Source organism: Protopterus annectens, chromosome 9.part0 (assembly GCF_019279795.1).
Source record: "Protopterus annectens isolate FY-2018-M chromosome 9.part0, PAN1.0, whole genome shotgun sequence".
Lineage (NCBI taxonomy): Eukaryota > Metazoa > Chordata > Ceratodontiformes > Protopteridae > Protopterus > Protopterus annectens.
Window position 1 is genome coordinate 1,435,191,439 of NC_056743.1, and position 18,556 is coordinate 1,435,209,994.

General features: G+C 42.0%; 1 protein-coding gene across 2 annotated transcripts in view; it reads right to left on the minus strand.

Moving 5' to 3' along the window:
* Positions 1-18,556, minus strand: part of DBNL (drebrin like) — a 902,612-nt gene that overhangs the window by 654,095 nt on the left and 229,961 nt on the right. For both annotated transcript variants that reach the window (XM_044084396.1, XM_044084395.1), the window contains exon 3: positions 6,373-6,485. In XM_044084396.1, coding sequence (XP_043940331.1) covers positions 6,373-6,485 — 113 coding nt within the window. The remainder of the gene's footprint in view (positions 1-6,372; positions 6,486-18,556) is intronic.

Sequence of the window (18,556 nt, forward strand, 5' to 3'; positions counted from 1 at the left end):
TGATGAAGCTTTGTATTTTACAAAGTGAAAGCGCGCTCAACTGTGACGGTTTGTGATCGTGGCAAGAATACTGTCTGCATTTTGTGTACTTGGATTAAAAGTTATTTATTCATCTATTTATCCTGACTACGTGGTTTTGCTTCCATACTGCCTTGGAACTATTGCGTTACTGGCTCGGTTTGTCTACATTCAGTGGTTCTTAAGAGAGAAAGTACTTGTTTTGGGCTTCTGCCCACTGATTTGGGGGTAGGTCCGGCCAACCCGCTTGGTGTTGGCAATGTGTGGAAGTGAAATCTGTATCCCTGGGACACTATTTAAAACCCATTTGTCCTGGGTAATGAGTTCCCAATTCTTCGCATGAAGAGCAATCTTTCCCCCAAACGGGCAGTCGGTTGATAAGTGCTTGGGAATTTTTGAAAGGAAGTCATTGAGACAGTTTACCATAGGGGGAGTCTTATTATTCACAGATTTGTAAGTGGAGGCCCCCCCACTGCTTAGCTGTGTGTGTCCCCTGGGACTGAAACCTGGGTTTTTTGCTTTGTCGGAGTTTGGCTTGAGAAGACCTGGAAGGGGCTGGAAAGGACTAATTCTTAGAGGGCCAGTGTCTACTAAATCTAGGAGGCTGAACTTGTAAAAAAATCTTTTAACAGTTTGTATAGATTTAGCTTTATCTTCCATCTTTTTAAGAACTTCCTCAGCCTTACTGCCAAACAGGTGGTCCTGATTTAAAGGAACATCCAATAATTTAGCTTTAACATGATCAGGGAAAGATTGCTCCTTAAGCCAAGCATGCCTTCTAAGCACAGACTCAGTAACAGCAGCCCTGCAAGAGGCCTCTAATGAATCAAAACCACATTGCAAAGTATGTTTTCCAACTTGTTCAGCAGTATGCATTAAATCCTGTAATTCTTTACTTTCCACACAGTCAGGAATCAACATCATTTTTTGTTTAAGCAGTCCAATAACATGTTGCTGATAGTTTTATGAAACTGGCAGTTTAAAGCCCTAATGGCCAAAGTTGCATAAGTGTAAACCTTCTTACCCCATCTATCCGGCGCCCTGGAGTCTATATCAGAAGGGGTAGGGATTTTTAGCAGTAGAAGCCTTAATGCCCTTGTGCCCCTGTGAAATAGTCTCTGGATCTGCAATAGAATTGTTAAAAAGGAACTTGTGGGACTCTGCGACCCTGTAGTATCGGTCAGGTTTTCTGGGAGCAGGAGGCAGGGAATCAGGGGCCAAACTAGATTCCGAAAAAGCAACATCAACAATGTCTAGTACAGGAGGAATAGCTAAAGGCCTATACTGAGGTGGGAGAAGGAAATCCCTAAGCCTCTTTTTTGAATCAGAAAAATCCTGGCTTTCCCAGTGGAAATGCTCCCTTAGAGTATGTAAGGTTTCCCCAAAAGAAAAATCCTCAGGAGGGGAAGCAGAGGGAATGGAGTCCTCTGCATCAGAATCTTCATAAGTAGATAAGGTTAAATCCAGATCAGAAGATTCATAATCAACTTCAGTCCTAGGCCTCTTAGAGGGGGGGGGGGGGTAGCTACCCCTGATTAGAGTTATTAGATCTTCAGCCATTCTTATTTGTTTTTTTAGGCATATAGGCCTGAGCATGTGGCCTGGGCGTCGTTTTTTTAGGCATGGATCGAGATTTAGGCCCAAGTAAAGAAGGAGGCGTCGGTTTAATATGCAAGTCTGTAGGCCTGATTACACCCTCAGAAGCCAGTGCCTGCACAGTGGCTCCAGACCCATCCAAGGTAGAGACATCCGCGGGTTCCATAGTTGAAGCATCTCGCAGCATACCGGATTCCGAATGCATCTCGGTAGAGGCCTGCGAATCAGAAGTAGAGGGTATCAGGGGCTGCGAAAGCACCTCACTGAGTACCGGTGAACTGGCTTAGGAGAAGCGTCGTTGGCAGTTTTGGACCTTAGCGGCCTGTCTCCGTCTTTATCTTTGCGTTTTTTCGGAATCCCGTTAGTCGGATGGCTAACCGACATTTCTGGATAAATAAACCAAGAACTGAAATATTTAGAGGCGAAAATATACAGATGACGGATAGTGCACTGATTAAATAAAGCACAAAACCGACAGCAAGGTACGTCGTGGTCAGGGCCTAGGTAAGGAATACAGTATGAATGAAAATCTTTAGGAGGGCCTAGGTAAGGAATACAGTATGAATGAAAATCTTTAGGAGATATTTGCTTTCCACAAGTAATGCAATTATTAACTTTTACTGACAATGGTAAGGAGGAAGAAAAAGTATCCCCAACAGGGTACTTAGCTTTAGTTGAAGACTTCGGTTCTGAAACTCGAAAATGAAAATTTCAGGAGTCAGCCGACCGGCACTTGCGAACTGCTTCTGCTTTGGGCACCTCACGGCAAGAAAGACTGATGTAATGGTGTCGGCTGCATGCTTTATATCCCTGATGACCTGACGTCATGGAAGAAGGGACAGCAACCGACACAGGGCCCAAGATTATGTTAATCAAGCCGACTGAGGGCTACCTGCAAGCAGATAACCCAAATGTAATGACTGCAACAGTGAAACACGAAGAACATCTACAGCTTTTCTCTGTCGCATATCGCCTACTCAAGAGGCAATCTCTGCCCAACATACAAAGCTATGTCAAACCCAGAGCTGTTGGACATGTTCCACTTAAAGAAATCCCAATCCCTCTGAGCTGCATGCTCTAGGGACCTAAACCTTGTCACAACAATAAACAGAACATGCTGGAGGGATAGACTCCTGTCCCAGAGGCTTCCCATACTCTGGAAAAAACTACCTATCTATATCAAACAAAGCTCCTCATTAGCACTCTTCAAGAAAAATCTTGATGATCGGATGGGAGATAGGAAATTCACCCTGGGGATCACTTCTATGGCTCTGCTCGACAGGGGCACAGGAAAATAATTTTCTTGGGTGGCGAAAGCCAGAGTACCTTTTTGTCTAGGTTTATATAGGCCCTAGGGCCAATAGCTTAGTACCTACCTATGAACCAAGGGAGATGTCCGGTACAGGCAGGACAGCAGCAGGATCAGTACTTGCTTCTAGCTTTTTTCTTAAGTGGTGTCTGAACTTCAGGGCAGGAGAATTTGGCCATGGTACTTTGAGCCAAAAGCTTCAAACTCTTCTTTTCCAAATAAATAGAGAGGGATGAAAGATGATTTGCAGAAGGTCTTGAGGACAAATGCCTGATAAATAATCACAATGAGTGTCACTGTGCACAGCACCCAAACAAAAAAGGCACTTTTCATGTTTATCTTTATGGGGAATCTGCCTCCCACATTCACGTTTTTTTCCTGGATCACATGAAAAAAATTACAAGGAGGAAGAAAAAAGAAGGAATCCCAATAGGGCACTTATTTTTAGAAAGTTCGGCACAAGAACCAGCTCAGTGAATGGCATACATACCAAATTCAGACTGCCTGCAAAAAAGATTTGAGATTTATGTGTCTGTACATCACATATGTACCTTACACCTTGCACATAGGACGCATGTCTGATGTACAATGCCTGAAATGTGAAAAGGTTTTGGTATACTGGCTGGACCATCAGGCTATCCCTCCACAGGATATTCCAAGAGTAAAGCATATTTTAACAGTGGTAAGGGCATTTAGAGAATGCAACAGCACAAAGGCTGTGGCCCAAGTCAAGATTAATGCAGTACAAAGGATGCCCACGCAAAAAAGAAGGCAACATCAACCAACTGGCTGACATCAACAAAATGCTCGAAATCAAGGACCCAGGCACTAATGACAAACATCAACATCAATGATATTGAAGGACGAAGATGGACTCCTGACACTCAAAGAATTCTCAGTCCTGAGATGATCAGCAATGAGGCCCTTACAACCAAGGACCCGAAGGCCAAAGAACTCAACATATGAAGGGCAAATTCTGTTTAAAAAAACTCAACCCCAACCCCAGAGTCTAAGAGGTTACCGGATACCAAAAAGTTAATACCATTAACACTGCCACCACTGACAGATGCATCACTGTGGAAAGCATCTAAGTAGGCAGTGGTCTCAGAGCAGAATAAATGTCTATCTACCAAAGAATTAGAGGGGGAAAGGACAACACCCATCTTCATTTGCACATACAAAGCAGCCTTTATCACCTTCTTATAACTGAAGTCTACAGTGCCAGAATGTTGGATGATTCCTAAGGTAATCAATTGTTTCTTTAGTGGAATGGAAGAAACTTCTATGGGAGGGTGGATGCTGTATCCTTTTCCCCTCATCTTGAGTAGTTTCCCTATTCTTAATTGTACCTTTGACCTTGTATCGTCCTAAAACATTCAAAGGTACTATGTTTAGAGCCAAAGGAGATCGAAACCTCAACAAGGGGATCCTCTCTAGGTATTTCACCTTTAAGAATTAACTTGCTCTTTCTATCTAGAATTGTGTTTTTCAATTGCCTTACAAATATTTGTAAACCTTCTCAAGTGCTCTGGAAAAAGGCAGACGGAAACTTGTGCCTGCTACATGTAACAAAGCAATCTGAAAATCCACACATGAAGCACACCAGCACATCATAATACTGTGACACAAAGAAACAATTCAGTCACACAAGAAATCTACAGAAACACTACAAATAGTTTTCTTTTTCTGTTGACACTTAAGTTTTTTTTTTTTAGAAATAAAGAGGAGCTGTGAAAAAAGATGCAGCTCAAGACTGATGCCTAATGGGGAAGAGAAACATTTTCTTCAAAAGATGAAAAAAAATTGTTAAATCTTGGCTAAAATGTTGGAAAATGAAGAGGATCGGAAAACAATCCAAAGAGACTTAAAGACTGAACATTTTCAGTAGAAAAAAAGGAAAAAAAATAGCCGTGGGCTACTGCTTGTGTACAAGATCAACAAGAGGCGATAGAGATCTGCAGATGCAGTAAGGAGTCCGGAGACCCAAGGCTTAAGTTGATAATGATGGCCTAGATCATGTCAGAGTTAATGTAAAATATCAAGTGCAAAAAATGAAAAACTAAAACTGGATGCAAAAAGTACTGCAGTCTGAAAACCATGATTTGATACAACAAGTAGACTAAACATTTTTAAATGGCGAAACCCTACTGAGCCTGTAATGTGGGGGGCTGCTTCACCACACCTCTGTACATTACTTATTCTCATTCCAAGGTCACATTTTCTCAGGGAGAGAGACACACCAGATTGGCAGGTAAAAGGAGCTTGCCCCCTGGGAAAAAAAAATACAGCAAGCGAAACACTCAAGTACACTGATAACCTGCTATGACTATTCAGTGTTCACCTAAATGTATGACATTCGAGACAGCACCATTTCATTAGTTTATTACATGACAATTTGAGCATACAGAGATTTTGTGACTCTACTATCCACACACTTAAATCTACTCAGCCTGAAGTTAGGACAACTGCTATTACGATGGGCTGTCCCCTGCTGAGGTACAGATGAGCATATTGTAGTGAGGCTGCCTACAACAGAACTGAATAACTAAGCTTTTGAAACATTTAGGCTTTGGACAATTTATATCAAGATAAAATTATGCTTTGGGCAATTTATATCAAGATAAAATTATGTATGTAAAACATAAATGCTCACTCTGGTTGTTGAGAACGAAGCTCAAAGAAAAATGCTGCAGTAGCTACTTTCAGGTTTCTGCAAATACAAATATTTAACACACTGTCTCTACAGTGTCTTTTTTTTGTCACCAGTCTTTGTGCATTAGGCTACTGAGGATAACACAAATCAGATGTCTCACGTGACAGAAATACCTGCTTCTAAGAGAATTAGGAATGAGGAGACCACCATTACTCCTCACCACAGCAAAGATACCAGTCCTCTGCATGTGGTGATAAGGTAGTTGCCTAATGCAGCCAGCAAACAGCATGCTTAACTGTGAGCCAAAAGCATCAACTAGACAATGGTTCTAATCATACAACCGGTACCTCCTGTAAGATCCTTAACCAATTTATACAGCAGACAGAAAGCGGCTATACAATTAAGCACTGCCTTGGAATGTTCTATTAAATCCAAGAACAATTTCACCCAAATTCAATCACAGTGCACAAGAAAGAGAAGCATCCTTTGACACTTATCCAAACTGACGTTTCCTACAATGTTTTGACTACCTTGCACCATAAAAGAAGTCTACATAATCTGCTCCCATGAAAAAATCTTTGTACTGTGCGCTCATAGTCGAAGGTTACAAACACAAAGCCAGCAGCACAGAGGAAAGTTGTACTTAATTAACTGTCACAGACTACTTACTCTCATCCTGTCATCAAAAGGCCCACTGGCTTTAACAAATTTTATTTATAAGCATGAAACTTTCACAGATGACTCCTTTATGTACGCAAGTTTCATCCATAAGCATCAATTAAACAGATTTACTTACCCAATTGATCTGGACATATTTGGGAAGTCCTGAATTGGGATCCTGTACTCGACAGAAGGCATACATCACCTTTCCACTGCTGAGCTCCTCCACCAGCTCCTCCAAGCCACCATCTGTAGCAGGAAAACAGAATTACATCCACATGCAATAGCCTTTCAGAAATAGGTCTCTAAACAAAGAAAGGGGCAACTCCCCACCTGGCACTAGACACAACATGCAATTTAATGTGAATAATCTCTGATAAGGGCAAATCTCCACCAGGCACTAGACAGGACATGCAATTAAAGTTAATGACACTTGAGATGCTATAAAAAATAAGTACTCAGTTCTATCTTTGTTGGAATCATTTCTTGGTTTGTGCTGTAAGCCATATGTTAGCATACCTCTATAGACATCACCCCCAAATGAAACTGCATGAGACTGTCAAGAGTGAGGGGGGACTGGGAGGAGCAGAAGTTTCCTGCCTTGGACAGCTAATTAACTCTCATAGCTACAATAAAAGGACAAAACAAGGCACCCTGGGCATCTTATATGACGACATTCATTGGGGGAGCTGCCACATACTGATTTTTTTTGTCATCCTCTGAGATGTAGATCACAGCAACTGTGTATGCAAAACCACAGAGGCATGGAAATCTCATTATGTAGTAGTACCTTAGGCAACAGGAAACAAACTAAAACGTGAGGAAAGAAGGTATGAGGTTTGAAGAAAAGATGATTAGGACACGGGCCATTATAAAAGCCAGGTAATAATGGAAGGCATTGTGCTGGATAGAAGTGTGTTAGGGCACATTTGGTGCATCACACAAAGATGTACAAGGTGACCCACAGCTAGAAAATTCAAAGAACATGGGCAATCAGTTGTAAGTGGCTTTTAAAGCAGGTAACCTCACAGTGCCAAGCCAAGAGATACAAATAACTCCGCAAACGTGGCCATCATATGCATTATGTATGTATGATTGTACGTATGCGGCAATGCACAGAAACATGGTTAAGCACAAAAGCAAGGTTAAACTAGAAGGACAGATTTTCACATACCGATGCAACAAATTGCAGAAAACTACGGACAGCCTATTGGATGTGGTCCTTTCACACCAGTGCTTTGTAATGTTAAAGACAGTCTGCTGGGAGTATGTGCCTATGTAGGTGCTTAACAGCAAAAGACAGAACATTAGCCAGTTTAAGACAGACTTCAAAAGCAGAAGATTTACAGTACAAGAATGTCCCAGAAACCTTTTAGGAAAAAGGCCTTCAGAAGCAAGTGAAAGAAACGACAGGTAGTGTACTGGAGCAGCTTTCAGACACAGCTGCTTTACGGTGCAGGTAAAACACAGGCAAGCCTGCTGTAAGCAGATACTTTTATAACTACTTATAACAGGCTCACATATGCTTCCTGGTAGTGTAAACAGACAAAAGAGGTGCTTTACAGTACAAGTACAGGTATGCCTGCTGTAAAGCAAGTGTAAGCAAACACCATCAATTTACAGTGTACAGTAGCAGAGGTAAGCTTGTAAAAGAGGCCAAACACAAATGTCTTTCAAAGGTATTGAAATGCAAGTAGATAGATGGAAGAAGCTTTCAGACACAGATACTTTACAGTGAAGTGAAGAAAGACTGGCCAAATGGACTTGGCCTTTAAGGTAGTCCCCTTACAAAGCAGGACCTTCAAACAACTAGCTATGTGGTGGTGTACAGCAATGGAGCCTTGACCATGCTGGAGATGACCCAGGTTGAACTAGTGGTCCAGGTACTGTAGGAACCTGCCAGAGAGCCATGGGAGTGAGCAGCCAAAATTGGCTTAATCATTCCAGGGTAAGGGGATCTATTTATGCCTACTGCAGGACATATGACTGAGACAAGGTCCTACACAGCACTTACATTGGCAACACTGGGTAGCACAAGCCTGACAAACTGCATGTGCTCCAGCAGAGTCCTGTACATCAGCATGGACAGACACCACAACTCACCTGCTGGCTGAAGTAGGGAGTACTATTAAAAGTATAAATATCTACTAACCTTCCACGGGAAGGTGGCCATAGTCTTTGCTCACATCTCTATTTCACAGAATCTTCCAGTGCCGGTAGGGGTTATAGCTTTATGGCCACATGAACGGTGGGTAGAATAAAGGCCAAAAAGGAACATAAAATTGGCCTTTAAAAGTACTTCACAGCATAGGGAACGATAGGTAGCTCAGAGGTAATGATATTCAGTTGCAAGAGCCTCATACAGTGCAGGTCAGCACAGGTGAGCCTGCTGGTAGCAGCTTAAATCAGATACAGGTACTTTACAGTGCAGGTCAGCAAAGGTGATTTTGCTGCAAGTATCCTTAACCAGACAGGTTACAGCATAGGCGGGCCTGCTGGTGAGTAACCTAAATAAGATACAGGTACACTACAGTGCAGGTCACCTGCTGGAAGCATCCCTAACCAAACACAGGTCATGTTAAAAGCGGGCCTACTGGTAGCAGCCTAAATTACATACAGGTACTTTTCAGTGCAGTTTGGCACAGACAAGCCTGCTGCATTATCCTTAACCAGACACAGGTACTTTACATTGCAATGAAGAACAGGGGAGTGTATACATTCTTGCCTTTACTGAATCTATGCCCTCCTAGTAACCTACTGAGAAATTGGTTCCCTCACTCTACTTAGTGTCAACATCTGACATTCCACTGAAGATCACTCTTTCCAGGAGGATTTACTTCATCACATGGGCCTTCTCTTACTGCTACTCAAAGAGGAAAAGAAGTGTCACTGTTAGAAGAGTACAAGCGAGGAAACAGATCAACAAAAATACTTGGAAAGACAGATGTGATAAAGGCAACATTCGGTATAAAAACAGACCAGGACCCAATGTACACTAATGCAAATAATAAACTAAAGATATCAGCAAAGGCAGAAAAGCTTAGAAGATATGCAGACAAATATAAAGAAAAAGTACAAAATAAGCAATTTATTGAGGACCCAAAAAAGTTACATAAAGAATTGAAAAACAAGTGTAAAGGAATTGAAATACCACCAGAAAAGAAGAAATAGGCAAATTCTGGAGAAATATCTATTAAGACCCTGTGGAACAAAGACGATGAATGGATAGAAGTAAAAGAAGCAGTAAGAAGTTCAAATTTACAGGATATGAAATGGGACAAAATAACGGCCAGAGAAACTGAAACAAAATTAAGAAAAGCTTCTAACTGGAAAAACGCAGGCCCAAATGCAGTACCTAACTTCTAACTAAAAGTATTAACATGTTTACACAAAGATTTAGCCCCAAGTAAGGACTATTTATATGTGGGACCCAAACAGACACTAACCTGGTTAACAGAAAAAAACTATACTCCTCAAGAGTGAGCCTACAAGCGATCTTAAAAACTATAGGCCAATAACTTGCCTTTCAATGATGTATAAACTATATAATGTAATTGAAGTCAACAGAGTTTAAAGACATAATGGAGAACTGTAAAAAGGGGATGTATCCACGTACACGAACAGATTAAAAAAAAATTGACAGCATCCCCCCATTCAAGGATAAACGAGTGCCTACAGATGTTTAAGATATACCCTACATTGATCAATTACATTACAGTGACCATGAAACTGTGGCTAACCACTCTGCACCTAAGCCACGATAAAGGACAAATTAATATCACAGGGATAAAAATTCAAAGGGAGGATATTCCAGGGTGCCTGTCACTACTGCTCTTTCGTCTTGCCCTTAACCCATTAAGCAGTCCACTTAACAGATTAAGTTATGGCTACAACTTGGCTCTCAGAAAACAAGGTGTAAAACTTCGCATTTACTTTTTGTGGATTATTTACAGCTGTATAGTTAATCAGATGAGGAACTGAAAGCACAAATGCAAGTGGTGAAAACTTTCTCAGATAATATAAAAATGTCACTTGGTCTTGACAAATGTGCAAAAGCAATATTTAAAACAGGAAAGCTGCAGCAAAAAGAAAATACCAGTCTGGGACAGGAATGTGATAAAAAGGTACTTTAACAGGAGAAAATGTATAAATATTTGGGAACTGATGAAGGATGACTCAATAAAACGAACAAATGCGAACAAAACTTAAGAATATTTTAGAAACTGAAATTAATACTGAAAACAGCTATGGCATCTAGGAACAAAGTCCATGCTATAAACCAATTTGCTCTTCCTGTTCTAACTTACAGTTTTGGGGTGATCAACTGGTTCCAAAAGGTATTATACCAGTTGGACAGGAAAACAAGAAAAATGCTTCATACTTCTCAAATGATTTATAAAAATCAGTGCACACCAAGATTATATATTCTCCATTCTGAAGGAGGTATGGGCCTCCTCGAAAGTGATGAGAGACATAGATCTGAAATCACAACACTGTATAGATATCTGCTGACCTCACAAGACCCAAGCATAGTGAAAGTTTTAAAACATGAGGAGAACTAGTCTAAGATGATTTCCCTGCTTAGTTTAGCAGAAGCATATCAGTGTCAAGCGGGAATGGAAATCAAACCAGGAGACAAAAATCAGGCATCGACTGAATGTGCCAAAAGAATACAAGGTAAAGGATTAGATGAAAAGGCAAGACATGTTGAAAAAACATAAATATAGTTGCAAGTATAGAAAACTCCTGGAACAACCTCATGTCAGTCAGGATCTGATGCAAGAATGGTTATGGAGAGGTCAATTTAAACCAAAAGACAAAAAGGTTAATATTGGCGTAGCAGGATACTGCACAACTCTGGATCCAAAGTATATCAAACAATCCTACCTTGGTTTGTGATTTACTGTGGAGCTGACTGGTAAGAGACGTTTTATTTGAATTTATGTTTATTTGTCATCACTGTTTTTCACTGTTTGTAGGTAGGAAGGGAAAGCTCGTTAACAAGATTTATTTTGATAAACATTTTTGTTTTACCTTTAATTTCACTGTTGACTGTTAGAAAGCTCTAGCCATCCCAAAGGGCCTAGACAGCTACAAATCCACACAGACTGCACACAAGAAAATCCAGATCATATCTAAACAATCCTACCTTGGTTTGTGACTTCTGACCTTTACTGTTAAAAAGAAGTGCGACTGCGAGCGATAGTGAGTGATAGCAAAGGAATTACAGCTTTTTTTCTGGCTTGCAAAACTTATACGGTCAGAACTTTACTGTACTTATTTAGTTGTATATTGCTTGTGTATTTTTTTGTCATACATGTTGATTTAAGTTCCCTTTGAATTCTGTGGTTACTGATTTTGATTATTATTTTCTTTTACAATATTTCATTTGTTTGAAGCTGAATATGGATTCTTTAAATGAGTGTAAAATTAATGATTTGCTAATGCATAAATGTCTTGCACAATGTAATAAATGCTATGCATATGTAAAGGTAACACCCGATAACACTGGAGATGTGTTCATGTCAAAAATTGGATGATTTGCTTACCATTGTACGAAGCAAATCTAGACTTAATGATGATGATTGCACTTGTGAAATTGACACGGCTTGGAGAAAGTACAGTTGTGTAAACTTACCATAAATGTAGATGTTCAAGTGTATTCACTGTTGCAGTCATCACATTAGGGTTATCTGCTTGCAGTAAGTCAGTCTGATCATCAAAGTCTTGGGTCCTGCATCGGTTGCTGTCTCATCTTCCATGATGTCAGGTAGTCAGGGGTATAAAGCATGCAGCCGACGCCATTACATCAGTTTTTCTTGCCCCAGATGTCAGGTGCCCCCCTAATGGGAAGCAATTAAATACACATACATATATATATATATATATATATATATATATATATATATACACACACACACACACACACACACACACACACACACATATACACACACAAGGTTATACCTCCATCAAAAATGCAAATACACCCAAAAGCTTTTAAGCATAGTAAAGGAGCATAGAGGTATTGGCAGAAGTCAGGAGTCTGGAGGGCGGGTAACCAGGACTGCAACAGTGAATACACACGAACATATACATTTATGGTAAGTGTACACAACTGTACTATGTTCTTCGTGTTTCACTGTTGCAGTCATCACATTTGGGTAGATTCCCAAAGCTAAGGATGGGAGGAGCAATTTAGATAGCATTAGAACCAGCTATAAGGCCCAGCAAGACTGCAGTGGCAAAGCCAGCTCTGGATTTAGAGAAAAAATGGCAAATGGTAATGTTTGGTGAATGTATGTACAGAACTCCAGGTAGCAGCTTCTAGGATGTCTCTGGTAGGGAACCTCTGAGAAAGGCTGTAGAGGTAGAGGCAGCCCTGGTTGAATGGGGTCTAATCCCCTGTGGGATAGGTTTTCCATGGTGCTTATAGCAGAAATGAATGCAATGACCTATCCATTTAGAAATAATTTGCTTTGAAATAGCCTTCCCCTCTGCCCCTGCATCAAATGCCACCAGCAGTTCAGATTTCCTTTGAGATTTAGTCCTGTCCAAGTAACTAAGGAGTGGAGTATCCGTTCCCCTTTGTTCTGTGGATTAGAAAAGAAGATTGGCAAACAAATGGAATGATTAAGAGCCACACTGGATACCACCTTGGGCATGAAGGAGGGATTGGTCCTGAGGGACACCCTGTCCACATGAAATATGATGAAAGGTTCTACTGCCATAAGGGCCTGTAATTCAGATACCCTTCTTGCTGAAGTGATTGCTAAAAGGAAAGCTGTTTTCCAAGAAAGGAATTTTAACTCTGCACTTGCAGCTGGCTCAAAAGGAGGCAGAGTGAGTTTTTCCAATACAAAGTTAAGGTCCCAGGCTGGAGTTGGGGCTCTTCTGGGTGGTCTTAAGCTTTTGGCCCCTCTGAGAAAAGAACAGTTTTGTACCTACCATAAATGTAGATGTTCGAGTGTAGACACTGCTGCAGTCATTACACTTGGGTTATCCTGCCATCAGGCAGTTCCCCAGTCAGCCTGAGTTCCAAAGTCTTGGTCCGGCGTCGGTTGCTGTCGCTTCTTCCCTGACGTCAGTGCGCCAGGGGGATATAAGATGCAGCCAACGCCATTTTTTTCAGTTTTTCTTGCCCCAGATGTCAGGTGCCCCCAAATAGGTAGGCCTTTCAAATTGCTAGTAAAATATATAATAGAAAAGCAAACAACCATTTGTAATTACCAGCAAATACTCCCTTTAGGAAACAAGGGTAGAAGACCTAGGTACGTACCAGAAAGTAAGAGGGGAAGGAGGGAGGGTAACCTGGACTGCAGCAGTGTCTACACTCGAACATCTACATTTATGGTAGGTACAAAACTGTACTATGTTCATCATGTGACACTGCTGCAGTCATTACACTTGGGTGGAATCCCAAAGCTGAGGTAGGGAGGATGGATCTATAAGGCATCAGGGGTGGCTATAAGGCCCTGCGGCACAGCAGTGGCAAAGCCAGCTCTGGATTTCGAATATAAAGGCAAACGATAATGTTTGGTGAATGTATGTACAGAACTCCATGTTGCTGCTTCTAAAATATCCTTGGTAGGCACTCCTCTGAGGTAGGCAGTTGAAGTGGCTGTTGCCCTGGTGGAATGAGATTTAATGCTGCTAGGTACAGGTTTTCCATGGTGGGTACAGCAAAAACGTATACAGTGAGCTATCCATTTTGAAATAGTCTGCTTTGAAATGGCTTTTCCCTGTGCTCCTGCAGCGTATGCTACCAATAATTGCTCAGATTTTCCTGAAAGCTTTGGTTTTGTCCAAGTAGAAGCGTAACTGTCTGTGAATGTCCAAGGAATGTAGTAGTCTCTCCCCTTTGTTCTGTGGTTTAGGATAAAAAGTTGGCAAGTGAATAGTTTGGTTTAGAGCCACACTTGATGCTACCTTTGGCATAAACGTAGGGTTAGTTCTTAAGGACACCCTGTCCTGGTGGAAGATGAGGAAAGGTTCCACTGCCATTAGTGCCTGTAATTCTGAAACTCTTCTTGCTGATGTTATCGCCAGTAGCAGAGCAGTCTTCCAAGAGATGTATTTTAATTCTGCTGCGTTAGCTGGCTCAAAAGGAGGTAAAGTTAATTTTTCCAAAACAAAGCTGAGGTCCCAAGTTGGTGTAGGTGCTCTACGGGGCGGTCTCATGTTTTTATCCCCTCTGAGGTACTGTTTGAGCAAAGGATTTGAAAAACTTGGTGGATCCGTGTTGTAATGAGCAGAAATGACTGAGGCATGAATCTTGATGGATGAGAAGGAGAGGCCCTTGTCCAGCATCTCAGTTAAGTATTGAAGTATCTGAGGAATGTTTGGGACAAGAGTATCAAGGCTGTGTGCTTGGTTCCAGGCACGGAATCTCTTCCATTTATCCAAGTAGGTTTTACTGGTGCTAGGCCTTCTGGCCTCCAGAATGACATCCATAACAGCTTTGGAGAGAGGCAATGCTTGCTTGGTTAAGGAATTTTCCATGCAGGCTAGATTTAAGGTCTTTAGCTGGCTGTGAAGTATCTGATTGTTGTGCTGTGTCAACAGCTGTGGGATTTGAGACAAAATCCAGGGTGGTTCTTGTGCTAAGTTCTTTAAGATTGGGTACCAGTGCTAGCGTGGCCAGTCTGGTGCAATCAGGATCATCTTTGGCTCTTCCTGCCTGGCTTTTATGAGTACCTTTGGAAGGAGAGGTAAAGGAGGGAAAGCATATACTTGTAGTTTTTTCCAGCTGAATGAGAGGGCATCCACTTTCCATGCTTGTGGATGGTAGCTCCTTGTGCAGAATTTCTGTAGTTGGCAGTTCATTGGGGATGCAAACAGATCTATGTCTGGTTTCCCCTATTTTTGTATTATCATTCTGAATATTTGTGGACTCAATTGCCATTCGTGAGGATCCATAATGTTTCTGCTTAAGTAGTCTGCCAGGGTGTTTTTCTCTCCTGGCAGGAATTGTGCCTGCAGATGAACTTGGTAGTTTAAAGCGGTGTTCCACAAGTTCATAGCTTGTCTGCAGAGGTGGTAGGAGAGTGTGCCCCCTTGCTTGTTTATGTACCACATAAATGTGGTGGTGTCGGTCTTTAGTAGTAGTTGTCCTGGACATAGCAGGTCCTTGAAAGATATAATTGCATTTTGTACAGATAGCATCTCTTTTTGATTGATGTGGAGATGTCTTTGTTCTGTGGGCCACTCGCCCTGAAAACATTTTCCTGCCATGTGCGCTCCCCAGGCGTAATCCGATGCATCTGTTGTCCGTGTCTGCCTGGCTGTGGGTTGAGTAAAAGGCTGTCCCTTGTTAAGATGACAAGTTGAGCCCACCATTGAAACTCCTGCTGTAGGCAAGGAAATAGTGGTATAACTGTTTCCAAATTTTGACAGTGTTGAGACCATACACTCTTTAGGTACCATTGTAGTTTCCTCATATGCAGTCTGGCATATGGAATTAGCAGTATGCAAGATGCCATGTAGCCCAAGGCCTGCAGAATTTTTTCTTGCAGGGAGTTGGGTCTTTGATGCCATTAAATGAAAACACTGAGTCAGTTGTCCTTGCTTGTCTGGCGTGAGATAAGCCATCTGGGCCGTTGTGTTTAAGCTGGCACCCAGGAATATTATCTGTTGTGAGGGCACTAGTTTTGATTTCTTTTCGTTTACTGTGTACCCCAGGCAACTTAACTTTTTTACGTATGCCAGATGCTTTAGAAGAATGTCCTTGTTCTCTGCTTGGATTAGGCAGCCGTCCAGGTATGGGTAAATTTGAATTCCTTTTTGCCTGCAAAATGCAATTACTGGTGCCAGGCACTTTGTGAAGACCCTGGGCGCAGTAGATAAGCCAAAGGGCAGTGCAGAGAATTGATAGTGCATTGAACCTGCTAGAAATCTGAGGTATTTTCTGCAGTTTTGTCTGATAGGGACATGCAGGTATGCCTCTTTGAGGTCCAAAGTCACAAGCCAAGCTTTCTTGCCCAGCATGGGAAGAAGCTGCTGTAGTGTCAACATTTTGAATTTCGGAATATCCAGGTAAGTGTTCAGAAAAGAAAGGTCCAGAATGGGTCTCCAGGCTTTGTCCTTTCTGGGAACCAGAAAGTCTTGAGAGCTATTCAAAAGGTACCACCACAAGAGCAAGGACAAGGATTTTACTCATGTCCATGAGTGCTGTAATTTGTTTTTGAGCCACTGCCCATTGATTTGGTGGCAGATTTGGCATTCCTTTTAACCTTGGCAGAGTGTGGAAATGGAACCTGTAACCTTGAGATATGATGTTGAGAACCCATTTGTCTTGGGTGATGCAATGCCAATTGTGATAGAAAAGAGCCTGTTTTCCTCCTAAGGGGGCTGCCAAGAGAGAGCTGTTTGGCAGCTGTAGTGGGAAGTCATTGAGACTGTTTTTTTTATAAGGTTGAGTTCTGTCTTCCCCTTCTTTCTGTCCTGGTGTACTCCATTGTCGAGGTCTGTAAGGGCCTTCTGTCTGACCTCTACCTCTTGGACGTCTATATCTGCCCCTTTGAGGTCTGTGACTGGAAAGGACCAATTTTTTGTTGGCCAATTTCTGCTAAAACGAGGAGGTTGAACCTGTAAGAAATCTTTGACCGTTTGCATAGATTTTGCCTCATCTTCCATCTTTTTTAATACCTCCTCTGCCTTAACTCCAAACAACACATTCCGCTGCAAAGGTGCATCCAGTAATTTGGCCTTAACATGATCTGGTTTAACCAAGCATGCCTTCTAATGACAGAGCCTGCAACTGCTGCTCTACAGGAGGCCTCTAAGGAATCAAAACACATTGCAAAGTATGTTTTCCCACTTGTTCAGCTGCATGCAATAAATCCTGCATTTCTTTCAAATTAGGAGGATCTGAATCTGGAAGCATCTTTTGTTTCAACTGAGACATTAAAAATTGCTGATATTTTAGCATGTGAATGGCAATTCAAGGCTCTCATGGCTAAAGTTGCAGATGTATAAACTTTCTTGCCCCATCTGTCTAATGCTCTGGAATCTCTGTCAGAGGGGACTGGGTTTTTAGCTGATGAGGCCTTAATCCCTTTGGGTCCCTGAGAAATAGTTTCAGGGTCAGCAACAGGGCTTTTGTATAGAAATTTGTGAGAGTCAGAGACTCTAATATCTATCTGGCTTAACTGGGGCTGGTGTTAAGGAGTCAGGGTTTAAGCTGGATTCAGTGTGTATATATCATCCACAATATCTAACACAGGCGGAACAGCAAGGGGTCTGTGTTGAGGCAATAAAAGGAAATCTCTGAACCTTTTCTTGGATTCTGAGTAATCCTGGCCTTCCCAGTGGAAAATGCTCCCTCATGGTATGTAAGGTCTCCCCAAAGGAATAATCCTCAGGCGAAGAGGCTGATGGAAATGATTCTTCAGCATCAGAATCCTCATAAGGGGGTAAGGAATACCCTAGGTCTGAGGATGAGTCAGAGGAAATGGACACCTGGTCTGAAGATTCATAGTCTGCATCTTGTCTGGGCCTTTTATCTGGAGGGGGTTGGGACCCTCTGATCAGGGTGATTAGGTCTTCGGCCATTTTTAGCATTTGTTTCTTAGGCATGGAAGCCTGCCCTGGAGATTGCTGTGTCTGTTTCTTTGCTATTAAGGGAGGCTTAGTCTTAACAGAGGGTTTAATGGTTAACTGGGTAGGTCTGAACACACCCTCTGAAGCTGTGGATTGTTCAGCTACTTCGGTTCCCTCTGTAGGATTAAGTTCGGTAATCTGAATACCAAGAGCGTCCGAAGGCCCAGCCAGCTCCATGTGGGAGTCTGAGGCGGTCTGTGGTTCTATTGAAGCGGTCGTCAGGGGCTGCATAGGCACCTCACTGAAAACCGGAGAACCGGCGACCGGCCTAGAAGAGGCCTAGTCAGTTTTGGGCCTTGGATGTCTGTCCTTACGCTTTTTATGAATTCCGGTTGTCAGAAGTTCCGACGGCATGGTGTAATTAAATTTTCTGCCAAAATAATGTCGGGCAAAATCAAACAGACGTTTAATAGTGCGCTTGTTAAACCTAGCACAAAACCGACAACCAGTGACATCGTGGTCTGGGCCTAGGCATGGGATACAGTAGGAGTGGAAATCCTTATGAGGTATTTGCTTCCCACAAGAAATACAATTAGTAACTTTTACGGACATCGGTCTGAGGCAAGAAAGTGTTTCCCCAACGGGGTACTTAGCTTTTTAGAAGACTTCGGTTCTGGATTCATATTGAAAATCTCAGGAGTCGGCCTGCCGGCACTGGTGAACTGCTTCTGCTTCGGGCACCACGCGGCAAGAAAGACTGAAGAAAATGGAGTCTGCTA